Genomic DNA, 14,786 nt, shown 5'->3' on the forward strand with positions numbered 1-14,786 from the left:
AGTTAGAGGTGTGCGTGAGAAGGAGTAGCGATGTAAAAGGTATTCAGGACTTTAAATGTACCACATCCTTCAAGTAAAAATGATAAAGTAAATATGCCAGTATCGGTGCTGGAATGTTAACATTCATATTTAACCAGGAAATGTTAGGCTTTTTTTTAATATATGTAGCTGCTGTGAAAATATACTAAAATATAATTTTACCAGATTTTGAAAAATCTTCACACAGAGTTCAAATTCTGTTACTTAAGAACATAATAGTTGAATTCCTTTCAAACTGGCTGTTTTCTGCTTGTTGTTTTATGCTGCCTTTTTCCCTCAAGCATGTAAGATATTTGAGAACAGATCTCTCTTAAGCACCACTGAATAGATTGATAAGTCAGAAATAAGAAATTTGTCTAAATTTATTTTAAACTTTAAAAACGTAGTTATATTCACTATGCAGTATATTTTAGATAGGGTGTAATTAAAATTCATGGTATTATTTTTACTATAGAAGTTCTCATAGTAAAGAAACCTGGAGAAAGACCAACTATAGTATCAGGATATACTAATAAAAATCAGTGGAGAAATGACGTGGTTAATGTATCTTTGGTGATTTCACTGATTTTTCTCTGTAGCCTAGTAATTGAAATATCTTAGATTCATTTACATGGACTCTCTTCTTTAGATGTCTGCTCCAATGAGGATCTGCCTGAAGTTGAGCTGGTGAGTCTGCTAGAAGAACAGCTACCCCAGTACAGGCTAAGAGTGGACTCTCTCTTCCTCTATGAAAATCAAGACTGGACTCAGTCCCCACAGCAGCAGCAGCAGCATGCATCTGATGCCCTTTCTCCAGTCCTTGCTGAAGAGACTTTCCGTTATATGAGTGAGTATTTTTTTATCCTTTTAGAGTTTGTCCATTGAAATAAAAATCAGGAATAACTTAGTGTTGACTTTTAAAGCATCTGAGATCCCTAGCCATTGTTCATTGTGTAGTGACTTTAACTCAAACTGATTTAACAAGGTCTGAATGCAGAAAGTTTGTTACTCTTATGACTCTGAGTGTCCAGGATTGCAAGCATACTCAATGTTTCCATTTCTCTCATCTTTTACTTGATACTTTCCTCAGACTGATTAGAAAAGAGAACTTAAGAAACGGCGAAACCATTTAAAATTTTAATATTCCTTTATATCTCTCGACATTTATTTTCCCACTCGTTTGTTATCCTGAGCCATCAGCTTTATAACTCTTTTCTTTTAAACATAATTAGAGGAACTGTCAGTTATTAAGGATAGTTCTTAAATATATGAGTAGTTTTAATAATGCCAAAGAGAAATAAGTGCACACTATATAGCAATCTTCATTACTTAAGGATTCATAGAGAAATTTCAGTGAGAGGCTAATAAGCCATGTTTGCCCTAAAACATGTTTTATACCAAGCTCTTATAAATGATAAAATTAAATAGAACACTTTTTAAACTTTAAAGTATGGAGACTTTATTTTTTTTCACCTCATTCCAAAAATCTGCATTCGGGCTGAGCTTACTTTTTTTTATTCATTCACTATAAAAATATCGTTTTTTATTCATTCACTATAAAAATATCGTGTGCATAATTGCTATTAGAATATATAATAAAAGTTCAACATTGATATATTTGTGAAATTCTTTCCATTCGAGCGAGATATAAGGTTGCATCAGGTCCTAGACATTTTCCCAGTGAATGCCTCTGTGTTTTTAAAGATTGTAGGTAGAGAATGATTGTTGTGAACTACTCATTTTCACAGTAATCATTAACTTGCTCTTGATAGTTTCCTAGAACCAGGTTACTTTCAGAAAAAGAATTTTAAACGTTGTTTGAACTTGAATTGGAATATCAGGAAACTCAAATAAAACTGTATTTCAGTCCTCAATAATTCTTTTAAATGGCTAAATATTAAATTAAGGCTCTTAAGGTTTTCCTAAATTTCTAGTTTGAGAAGTTGCTTGAGATTTTCTGGAAAATGCTTTTTAGAAGGAACACTATTTTTTTATTTCCATTTCCCTTTGTTCCATGAGTTTTTAGATTTGTAAGAAGACATTTTCAAACTGAAGTTTCATTATGGTAAATTTAGTTTGTCATTATTTTGATAAAATGACGCAGAAAGTGCCCTAGTTTACTTGTTCTTTGTCCTATCGGTCACTGGGGAGAAGGGCAGAACTGTGCTAGAATAATGTCTTAGATCATGATTTAATGGAGGTATTTCTAAGATGAATTTTAAATAAAAAACTGAAAAATAAAAGATAAGAAAATTCTAAAATATTTAATTTTCAAGGCTTTATACAAAACAAACCATAACGTTCAAGGGAGCAGTTTAAAACTTGAGATTAATAGGATGATGCAGATCCGTACTTCTGGGTTCTGAAAAACTCTCCTATTCCTTTAGTTGAATTATTCTATTTTCGCTTCAACGATTTGAAAAGTAAATTGACGTTAATTAGAGAATTGAAGGAATTAGGAATACAATTTTGCAGAGAAATGTAGAAATTATTATTTCTAGTTGGTAGTTAATACTTTTCCTCAAAAGCTGTGCCCTCAAAAATTATTGACTTGTATTAGCCGAAAAAGAAATATAACTGATATAATGCTTAAGAAGCATTAACCATAAGGTCGTAGAAATAAGCTGATATATACTTCCTTAGATCAACCGTCTCAACCAGTTCCACAAAAGAATTAAGCCATATGACCTAAAACATCTATTATATAATGGATTGATTACCTTATCACCTATGCATTATGTCCTAGCTAAGTATTATCTGTGGGAGAATTGAGAACGTCGTCACTTAAATCATCTATAGGGTTTAATTCTCCCTGGAACCCTGTTGAGAAAGGCTGCCTTATATATACAATATATAGATGGTATATGTCATCAGTCTTCTTTTTTTCTCAGTTCTTTTGAAGGCAGTTTTTCATATTGCAGAAATGTTCTTTGTATTATAATAGCAAGAGCTACAGTCACTTCTCAAGACCTTTTTCCAGTTGTCAGGAGAGAGCTATTGCATCTTTTACTATGCCACATGGATGGTGCTTTTGTGTTTGGTTTTGGGTGTGGGAGAGTGATGAAAGATGAGAAGTCTTTTTAAAATACAGTAATTGTGGTGAAAACTCTAGATCTTAAAAAGGATCATCTGAGAGAACTATCAAGCACTATCTCATATGAATGACAGGGATATCAAAATGGATTAACATCGGCATTTCCCATCTTGAAAAAATGTGAGATTGGGGTAGTTGATATGAAATTATGCAATTAGAACATAAAGTGAAGACAAGTGAAGTGCTTATGTATATTACCCCCCATATTTGTTTCAGGCACATTGGATTCTCTAGATATTACACCAGAAATGTTGAACATTAATTAACAACCTTCTGAAATCAAGTTGCAGAATTGTTCTGTAAAAATGTTTATCATCTCCCTGATGTATAAATTTTTTTTTGAGAATTAGGTTAGGCAAGTTCATGTCTGGAAACAAGCAAGAAGCATTGCTAATTTCTGTACCATTTAACATATTTCTATATATTTTTTTTTACCATTTAAAAAATTTTAATTAGTTTCAAGTATACAGTACATCGGTTAGACATTCATATAGTTTATAAAACAATCCCCCTAATTACTTCTTCTCTGGTTTTCCACCTAGCCATTTAATTAATGCTAACTGCATTCCCTATCCCATGCTCCCCAAACCCGTGACCATCTATCAACTAATTTGTACTTCTTTAACCCTTCACCCCATTCTCCCAGCCCCCAACCTATATGTTTTAACAGCTGATAGCTGAAGGGAAAACAGGATTTGATAGGATTGATGAGAATAAAAGTCAGTCTGCTTGACTATCTCTACATTCCTGGTAACAATTACAGTGAGGAATTAGTCTATGGCCTTGGAAGCATTTGATCACACCTAAGTGCCAATAGAACAGGAAAGAGCTTTTCTCTGAGTGCTTTCGGAATCCTCCCAAGCAGCAAGTCTTTGGCAGGAGTATTGTGATAAGGAAGAGAAGACAGAACTCATTAGGCTGCAGAGGGGAATCCATTGTGTTTCTGTATGCTTGGTGACTGACAGCAATTAGCAACTCTCATTGAGGTGGCCCAGCCTTTGGGATTTGGTAGTATAGAGCCTATTTCACATAAAACATAAGAATTGGAGAATTCTGGTTGCATTATCTAACTTCTTTGCCATAATATATATTTAAACATTTTAAAATTCATTTTTGCTTTTTGAAACCTCTTAACAAGAGCTGCAGTTTTTTAATTGCCAAGGTAATATTTGTTCTTCATGGAAAATTAGCAAAAAATCCGAAAACAAAACAACGGATCAACCATAATCCCCACCCTGAGATAACCACTATTTACATTTTAATGTGTATCCTTCCAGCCTCTCTTGTATATAGATATGCTCACATTTTAAGGAACAAAATTGGGATCTATGCTATTTAATAACAAGGGTATATTCTAGTATTTCATCAGATAAAGACCTTTTGATCTTAGGACCTGGCAGAAACAGCAGAATGGTGTTGGAGCCTGTTACTGGGAATGAGCACACCCAAATTTTTTTGTTTTTTTTATGACCTTGGGAATGGGGGTTGTTATCACCTCATTATTATCCTGGCTTTGCCACTAAAGGCTTGCTTTGTGGTATTGGACATGTCATATAATTCCTCTCAATCAAAATTCTTCATATAAGAAAATAAGATCATTAAACTAAATTAACTTCTTAAGGTTCAGCTTTACATTTTCAGACTGTGACAGATGGTAAGCATTTATAGGAAATACATTTAGGTTCTCCATTAAAACATGTTTTATTCTTTACATTTCTGTATCACTGTGTCCTTCATTTTCTCTTCCCCTTTCATCATGTGTGACTTGTAACTCACAGCTGTTTTTTACATCCTTAACTTACTGGGTTTACTTCAAATTAAATTTGCCACTTCAACTCTGGTCAGTTATGTAATTGAAGCCATGTCATGTATTTTTTAAATCACTTGTATAAAAACTGTTTTTAACTGAGTCTTATTAATCTGGAAATAAAAGGCCAAGGTGAGAGACAATAAATGTTTATTTGAGATCATAAAGAATAGCTGTTGGTGCAGCACTGATTCAGGCAGAAACCCAAATAGTGTTTCCTTTATGGGGAGAAGGGAAAGGGTTTCTGTGAGAAAAGAAAGGGAAATAATTGCATTGAATAGAAGGAAGAAATTTCTATTGGTGCTAATAAACCAAGGAAGGAATTTCTATTGGTACAAGTAAGCTAAGTTATTCTTTAGCTATTTCAGTGCTAAAGAATCTTAATTTTCAGTCCTATAGTCAGGAGGTCTGCTTTCCTGTTAGCTTTATAAACAGCTGTTTGGAAGGTTATGCTGCTTTGGCCCAGTCCAAAGGTCATTTTGCTCAGTTCAAACATTTCAAAGGCTCAAGGACATGCAGTGCAGTTCCTCTGGAGTGGCTGCCCTGACTATGTTTTAAAATGGCTTCATTTATGCTAATTTTTCAGTCTCCAGAATTCCTGGCTCTTGCTTACAGTGTTAATTTAATCCTGAGTCAGTGGTTTTCATCCCTAGCTCCACATCAGAACACCTGGGCATCTTTTACTTGCAGCCTGTGCCCTGGGTTGCCTCCAAATCAAGTAAATCAGAATCTGGTGTTGAGACCCACTGCCCTACATTAAATTTGGTTTTGCATTTATTGGCTGGTTTCCTGTAGTTAATTTAGAGCATAGATATATTGCTTTGATTTTTTTCCCTCCTCATCTTATTATCAAGATCGGAAGTAGTGGAGACCATACACTGTATCTGCCTTATATTTTTGTGTGTGCAGGTATCTTTTTTTTAAAAAAAGATTTTTATTAAAATATAGCTAACATACAATATTGTATTAGTTTCAGGCATATACCATAGTTATTCGTCTTCTATTAGGTAAAGAAGTTGATCACCATTGTAAGTCTAAACCATCCGACACCATACAATCAATGTTAGTATAATATTATTGACTATATTCCCTATGCCATATATTACATCCCCATGACTTATTTATTTTATAACTGGAGATGTGAACCTCTTATTCCCCTTCACCTCCTCCTTTTTTTAAAATTTTTAAATTATAGTTGACATTCAGTATTATGTTATATTAGTTTCAGGTGTACAGCATAGTGGTTAGACATTTATATAATTTACAAAATGATCCCTCTGAGTAGCCTAGTATCCACCTGGCACTATACATAGTTATTGCAATATTAGGGATTCTATTCCCTATGCTGTACTTTACATCCCTGTGACTATTTCATAACTACCAATCGTATCTGCCTTATTTTTAATTCTTAGTTCCTGCTATACTACCTATAGTATATAGTTAAATTGTGAAGATTCCTTAGGCCCAAAAGCCTGTTTCCCTTATCCTCGTGGTTAAATTATGGAATCAGTTTCTCTACTTATAAATATAAATTCTTTTGGAGTAAAAATGTTTCTAGATTTTTGTTTGGGTTATTTGTTTGTTTGTTTGCTTTTTAGTTATATTTAAAACTTTTTAAAGCTCTCTCCTAATACCATCTACCTAGCACTTTGTTTTACTTATAAGTAGGAATAAGACTATCATTAATAATTAGCTCTAGGTAATCCCCAGATTCATTTTAAGCAGTGATGCTAAAAAGAAAAATTAAAAGCTCAAATAAAAGTAAAACATCTGTAATGGTGTCTTTTGGGCAACCTCAAGTTTTAAGACAGGACTAATAAACTACAAATGACTTAAATTATAATATCTACTGCCAATTTGGTGAATTATTTACAGAGAATTTAAAACCAGGGCTATTTTATACATACCAGTTGTGTTTAAAAAGTAATAATTATAAACAGTTGTATGATACTTGCAGTTTTGCTCAGTAGAATCATCATATTTTAACTTCCTAATGACCTTCTGAGATGAGTATTATCACCTTCATATTATAAATATGAAATCTGAATATCAGAAGGGTTAAATGACTTGTTCAAGCCCACTCAAATATGTGAATTCAGCTTTTCTGCTCCAAAGTCTCAGTTTTTTCTTCAAGACAACTAATTATAAACTAATTATAAAATCAGTCTAAGTCAAACACAAATCTGTATCATGTAGTGTACTTCAAAGTCAAAATATCCCTTTTTTATTATGCATTATCACTAGCTTAAAAAGATATGTTGCTTATTGTGACTGGAATCAGTAGTCATATTTGTCCTCTTTGGAACTAAATTATCCAAGTGCATTGACAGTTCCTAAGTTTATGAGGTGCAGAAATACTGGGCTTGAATTATGCAAGTAATAGTATAGTATACAACTTATTTTATAGCAAAGGCCTAGATATGAAGATTATCAGAAAGTTTTTAAGTAAGCTAAAAAAGATTATGATTCAGAGCAGAGCTACAAAAAGTCCTACAAGTCCTTTTCCTTGTTGATTGATATTAGCTCACATGATAGCTGATGATACATATTCAAGATCATCACAACAGAATTCTAATTGAATTCTTTTGTAACAGCATAGCCTTTCACTAACTCGCTCCTCAGTAACTTTAGTTTAGATTAGGATATAAAACAATTGGTGGTTTCATGCATTCTCCCAGCCCACATTCTCTAGTGTGAGTGGGCCAAAGTTCTAATCTTACAGAGGGAGAGGAGGTAGTCAGGAAGTGACTGCCTTGTGATCTTTTGATTCTTAATTCATCTTATGATGCACATTTATTTGTAATAATTCGTATATTTCCTGAGTGTCTAATATATGAAACGTTTCTTTCCTTTTCTTTTTTCACATGTATTTTTATTCTCCTGAATGGCCTTTTGTAAAAGCCTGGGTTCGTTGTTATTTTTCAGTTCTTACAAATATTTTAATTTTTCTGTTATTTCTAAATTCTATAAACAGTTGTTTTTTAACTGTCTTAGTTCTAGGCACAGACAGGGTGGAGCAGATGACCAAAACTTACAATGACATCGACATGGTTACACATCTCCTGGCAGAGGTAGGAATATAAAATTTCTTTCTCCAGTACAAAAAGCTACAACTTGAAATTGTTTGGAATCTATCAAATTTTTACATCAAATGAAAAATTATGATGTCTTTGCTCTCAGTTATTTTCTATAAGGTTGTTACAATTGAAACAACTGGCATTGCAAAGTAGAGTGGTTCTTGAAGTTTATTGTTATGAAATTATAGAAGGTTTAGTGAATTGGGGAGGGGGTGGGGCTGTTTGTTTGCTTGTTTGTTTGTTGTTATAGTGATGCTGGCTGGCCTCCCAGTCCTAGAAAAGCATATGTTGTTATTCAACCTGTAGCAGAGCTTCTTATTTAAGAAGCAACTCCATTGCAAATCAACACCTGCAATTTGGAACATCTTCCCAAAGATTTCTGCTTTTATTTGAGCTCCTTTTGTCCATAATATTTTCAATAAGTATGGTGTATCTCTTTCAATTGGCAGTCATAGAGATCTCTCCTTATATTTTAATTTCAGTTGATTTTATGGAAAGCTGTCTTTCTCCTTGAAGTACCCCTCTCTACTCTCCCCTCCAACTCCGCAAAGTGATTTTGTGTATGCCACTTAGCCTATATTGAAAATGAGATAAGTAGGCCTTGAAAATTTGGAAATAACTCATCTACCTGTTTTCATGTGCTGTGAGGCAAAAGGACAGAAGCTTAATTTTATTTATAGGGAGTAATGTAAGTGGAACCCATGCTCATTTATAAGGCAGTTATGTTTATCGACAGTTTTTCATCCTACAGAATATAATCCTCACCTCCACCATGTAGTTGGGATTCCTATGCCCTTGCTAAGTATTACCATGTACCCAGAAAGAGTAACTCTTGCTTTACTTGGCTTTTTTGTAGGCCTCCCTGCATGACGCCACCAACTTCTTTAGAGCCCCCTTTTTTCTATGGTCCAAGCAGAACCTTGTAGCCTTAAAACTTTTTGTCGCTTATTTTATTTCACATCATTCTTGCACCAGTTGACAGTAGGGCTCTTGGCTGTGCTTTCCTCTAATCCTTTACTCTCAATGAAATTTTTTAACGTACCTACCTGATTCCCATATATTATATACCTTATTCTGTATCATTACCATGCTTGGTAGACAGATGCATTTAACAAATATTTATTGAGCTTTTACTATGCGCCAGACCCTGTCCAACATTGATTTTCTAATTCCCCAAAGTTTTAAGTTTACAGATTGGATTGCTGGTTCCTAATTAATAGGGTGATCAATAAATCTCACTTGATACTAAGAAAAGAAATGCCCTCTTGCACTCACAACTGTGGTAGTCCTCTATTCGACCAACATATATTAAACACCACCTATGTGCCAGACCCAGTGTTCATTTTGGTATCTGGGCATTAAAATTAATCTTGATGCTTTGTAGGACATTGCTTTTGTGTTTAGCAGAATTGACTACAGAACTTCTAAACTACCATTTAATTTTGTTTGTACTCAAAGAAAAGGTGTATTTGGTATTTTAACAGAGGGATCGTGATCTGGAGCTAGCTGCTCGAATTGGGCAAGCTCTCTTAAAGCGGAACCATGTCTTGTCTGAGCAGAATGAAGCCCTTGAGGAGCAGTTGGGGCAAGCTTTTGATCAAGTAAGTCTTTGATCGAGTATTTGCAGCATGAAATAATTAGGTCTTGGCAATGGAGAAATTTTTTTCCTGGGTATCCCTGAATTGATGACAGTAGTAGGTAAATAACACCCATACATATTGTCTTTGTTGGCAACCATTGAACTAACCAGTAAAGAAATGAAATGTTATTATACAGAGGAGTGCTCATATGGCCCTACCTTAGTCAATATAAAGCCAGTATTCAGTACCTATAGTACTTATGGCACCTTGCTTAGGTTTTAACACTTTATCCTCACCACTCTTTGTGGACTTTGTGTGTGATCTTATCTTAACTTTATTTTTTTTAATATATTCCCAAATAATAGATATCTAAATGAAGTGTCTTTATTTAAAAACCCAAACAAAAGGAAAAAAGAGAAAGGAAAAGAAATTTTTGAAAAATGCATTTATTCCAAAGCAATAAATAGTTTTAGTGAGAACTGATTTATTAACTTGAATGGATAAATTTCAAATTTTCTATAATTTGTTATTTTTATCTAGTGTTATTTAAATTTTATAAGTGAATTATATTTAATAATATTTGAGCCTTTATGTTTAAAATATTTATCCCCTAGAACTAAAGTTAGGAAGTCATGCAGAGTTATACAGCTTAAAAGTACAAGCCTTTGGGATTAGAATTTGAAGTAGGGATCTATTCTGATACTTTGAAGATTCTTTAGTTTTGTTTTTAACTGTGAATGTATCATAATGTGAAATTTTTTTCCTATATTTGTATTATATAGAATATGAAAACTGGATGTTCTCAGCTAGTATAGCAAAAGATGTATTTGTTGAGTTAATGCTCTAAAACGATAGTTTAAGAAGTATCTGAGGTTTGTTATTCTCTTTTTAGCACTTGCTACTTTAGTCGGTAAAATCTAGCAGCTGACTTTATTTTTATGATGAGAAACAATTGCTCTATGAATTAGAAGTTATACTACATGTAAATAATGCAAAGTAAAGAACATCTTGTAAAATCAAGCCCTTTTGCTGCGCAGGTTAATCAACTACAGCATGAGCTATCCAAGAAAGATGAGTTACTTCGAATTGTCTCCATTGCTTCTGAAGAGAGTGAAACTGATTCCAGCTGTTCTACACCCCTTCGGTTCAATGAGTCCTTTAGCTTATCGCAGGGTTTGCTGCAGTTGGACATGCTGCAAGAAAAGCTCAAGGAACTGGAAGAAGAGAATATGGTTCTTCGATCCAAGGTACATTCAACGTAATTCTCAATTTCCTCTACCTTAAAGGCTGTAAGGTATAGGCCCAGGTAGCAGCCAAGGCACATGTATTTGCCTTCTCTTGTTACTTAGATCCCACTGAAAAGTGGATAACAAGTTGACAGAAGAAACAGAGAAAGCCACAACATAGACTATATATATCTTGTGGAGTTTACACAAATAACTAAATAATGACAACTGTGATAAGAACTATGCTGGAAAATTACAAGGTTCTGTGAGCTTGTATAATGGGGAGGAATCAAAGAAGTCCTACTTAAGCAAGTGATATTTTCACCGTGGCTAGGGATTAGCCAGGTGAGTAGGCATATGCAAAGGCCCCAAGAGGAATGAGGGGTAGATGTTTGTCACGTGCTTTTGCATACCTTCATTTTATGATAGATAAAACTTTATGGGATTTTCCTTTGTAAGTGATTAATTTTTATCTTCAAAAGAGAATTAAAGGTTTTTTTAGTTAATACTATAAAAATCAGAAGATATTGCATACTACTTTTTTCTTGAAGGCTTGTCACATAAAGACAGAAACTATTACCTATGAAGAGAAGGAACAACAGCTTGTCAGCGACTGTGTTAAAGAACTTCGTAAGTACTAACATTCTGTTTCTTAGCTTTTGGGCAATTCTTTGGTAGGATATCTCCAACTTGGAAATTAGATCAATGGTTTCAGTAGAAGTATCTCAAGAAATAGTATTAAATAATTCCTGAAGATCTTGGAATATCACGTTGAACCCACAACTCTAAATAAAATACCATATGTACTTTTAAGAAATATGTTTCAAATTGCCATCATCATTAAATAAAGACCTATATTTCTATCAAGTATAGTATATTAGGGTGAAAAGAACCAAAGCTCTTATGTTGTTGATGACGAAATAGTCCTATAGAGAATATGATTGCCAGAGTCGGAAAATGATAAGTGACAGAGCTGGGGCTTAAATGATGACATAAAACCTAACATTCAATGCATATTTAAGTGCCAACTATGTGTCGTCTATAAAGGAATATGTTTTGGTTTGACATAATGTTAACTAAAATAATTTTCTAACTAATTAGTTGGAAAAAGGTCAGCTTTACTAGAGAAAAATATTTAATTCCTCTGTTAATATATATAGTCTTTTATGTTGAAAAAGAAGATGTAACATCACGTCGGTTCAAAAACTGATACCTTAAATTAACAGAATATTAGAGGACAAGAAGGAATGTAAATTGAATCTTCTCCATCAGCACTATCATTTCCTACCTTTCACACTTAAAAAAAAAAAAAGAAAGAAAGAAAGAAATGACTTGCCCTAGAGCTCCAGTCCAGGCCTCTTTCTTCTTTATTGCCATCCTCTGAAATGTTATAGGCTTTCTGTAAATTAAAAAAACCATTTGAGAAATGGTTTTGCCACTTGTATTTAGGTGTCAAAGTTTTTATATGAAATAAAGATTTATTTCCCTAGTGGAATTCTAAAGGTTCTATTTCATGTAAGGTTCATATTCTATGCAAGAATGCAAGGCTGTAAGAATTGCTTTAGAGGCTCTACTCAGTTTGCCAGGTATCCCAGAAAGTCTCTCTCCTACAGACGCATCTCAGTACCTTTAGCAGATTGTGACTGTTCCGTTCTGGAAATGTTCCTTAGTTAGATTTAAGTTTAATTTTCATTGCTTGTGGGATTTTTTTGACATCTCTGAAGTGTTCTCAAAGACATAAATGAGATTACATCTTGCCACTTGCAAAGATATATAATTCACCTATCTCTTTTCAGCCTTCTTGTCTTTCAGAAAGAAAAAAAATAGGGAATGCATCTTTCTCATAAAAAAAAAAAAAAGATTGAAGCAAAACTTTTAGCTTTCTTGCTTTACAATTCATCTGTTTTTAGCTTCATTGTCTCATTCAAGTCCCAGATTAGCCCATTTCAGAAGAACTTTTATTTTTCTCTATTGGGTTATCTGGGTTTATTTTTTAAATTTATGTTAAAAAAAATCTATTCGTGATAGTCCAGTGCTTGTTATAAGACAGGATTTGGCCCACACACCATAGTTTGCCAACCCCTATCTTACATTTACTTTCATTTTTAAAATTTTTGTTTTGTTTCCAAGGTGAAACTAATGCTCAGATGTCTAAAATGACTGAAGAATTGTCTGGGAAGAGTGATGAACTGATTCGATACCAAGAAGAGATCTCTTCTCTCTTGTCTCAGATTGTAGATCTTCAGCACAAACTTAAAGAAGTAAGTTCATTCATTCATTCAGCAGATGTTTGTTAAGCACTGACCTACCTAGTACTGTGCACTCTTAAGTGCTAGATACATTAAGCAAAATAAACACAGTCTCTGCCCTTTTAAAGTTCTGATTGCTGTTTTAGTCTTCTCTCTGTCCTAAGTATCATGGATAAATACTTTCAAGTCACTATTTCTCTCCGTAAAATGGGGTTACATCTCCTCAGAAACTTGTGATGTGAATTATTGACTCATGCTCATTATATTCTGAACACCTTAACAGATTTTATATTCTGCCCATTTTATTGCTCGTATTTGGCTTTTGGAAGGTTAGCTTTTTATAGGCCTCTACATAGACTATACCCCTGAAATGCACTCTTAGAATGTCTTAAAAAAGAGATTAGTCTTTATTTTATATGGAAAGGCTTCACATGTCTCTTTTAATTTGTTGTTATTAGCATGTGATTGAGAAGGAAGAACTGAGACTTCATCTACAAGCTTCTAAAGATGCCCAAAGACAACTGACAATGGAGGTAATGAAATCTTCCTTTATCTTGTAAATATAATACACGGGGGGGAAGAATAGTTTCTTTCCCCTTCGTGAATAAGATTTAAAACAACAACAGAGGATCAAGATGAAATTATGAGAGCTAAGAAGTAAAACATTTAACAAATTCTGTCTCTAAAACTAATACCATGGCAACATCCTTCTTAATTAATAGGGAAAACCTTGACTTTCATAGGATTCTTTAGGAATATGTGACCCTTTTAGCAGTCAACTTTAACTAACCCAACAGTTTTTAAAATGTCGGGAGAAATAGCAAAAATCTCTTCCTTTGATATAATTTTAATATATCAAAATTCTATATATTAGGTATAATTTAGTGGTTCTTTAGCATGTGTAAGAATTAACTGGCTAGGAGAGTTTTAAATGGAGATTCCCAGGTACCTTCCCCCCAAGTTTCTAATATAGTAGGTCTAGAATGAGGGCCTAGAATCTGCATTTTTAATAAGCATCCCCAGCCCTGGTGATGCTAATGATCCAGTCCACATACCACGTGAAGAAATTTTTGAAGTTAAAATGTACTCTGAAAAATACGTGCTTTTTTTAACCATGCTTGTATATCTAACAGTAAAGATGGTTCTGAAACAAGGGAGAAGAAACTACTTGTTTAAGATGATTGAGCACCCTAACATCGTACACAATACTTTGTAGACTTGATCTTGTCATTACGGACTTCAGAATGATGTTTTCAAAATATATATCTAACAGTATGCTAAATCTTATTTGACCATAACTATTATTATTTTTCTATAATTTTTTTAAGGATATGAAGCATTAAATATTGAATTAACAGTCATGGTCACCTCAGCTACATTTTAGATTTTTAGGAAATCATGTTTATTTATAATTCTGGCCAAGATACCCCTAATTCTAGCAGCTTAAAATCACACACACACACACACACACACACACACACACTCTCTCTCTCTCTCTCTCTCTCTCTCTCTCTCTCTCTCTCTCTCTGCACACCCCGCCCTTGCTTAGTTTGTTTCAGAGTCTTTGTATTGAAACGGATTATATTCATAAACTTAGCTAGTCCTCAGTATAAAATTAATATTTATCCCAATGGATGTTTTTATATGAGAATTTAATAAAGTATGCTAATTATCATCCTCTCTTTCAGCTGCATGAGTTACAAGACAGGAATATGGAGTGTCTGGGAATGTTACA

General features: G+C 33.7%; 1 protein-coding gene across 1 annotated transcript in view; it reads left to right on the forward strand.

Annotated features, from left to right (window-relative positions):
• The window catches only part of TRAK2 (trafficking kinesin protein 2), a 58,095-nt gene that overhangs the window by 28,724 nt on the left and 14,585 nt on the right, over positions 1–14,786 (forward strand). The window contains 8 exon segments of the mRNA XM_011369157.2: positions 668–865; positions 7,914–7,990; positions 9,481–9,597; positions 10,614–10,823; positions 11,354–11,432; positions 12,933–13,063; positions 13,510–13,584; positions 14,740–14,786. Of these exon segments, the coding sequence (XP_011367459.1) occupies positions 668–865; positions 7,914–7,990; positions 9,481–9,597; positions 10,614–10,823; positions 11,354–11,432; positions 12,933–13,063; positions 13,510–13,584; positions 14,740–14,786 (934 nt within the window).

This window comes from Pteropus vampyrus, unplaced genomic scaffold (genome assembly GCF_000151845.1).
Source record: "Pteropus vampyrus isolate Shadow unplaced genomic scaffold, Pvam_2.0 Scaffold146, whole genome shotgun sequence".
Lineage (NCBI taxonomy): Eukaryota > Metazoa > Chordata > Mammalia > Chiroptera > Pteropodidae > Pteropus > Pteropus vampyrus.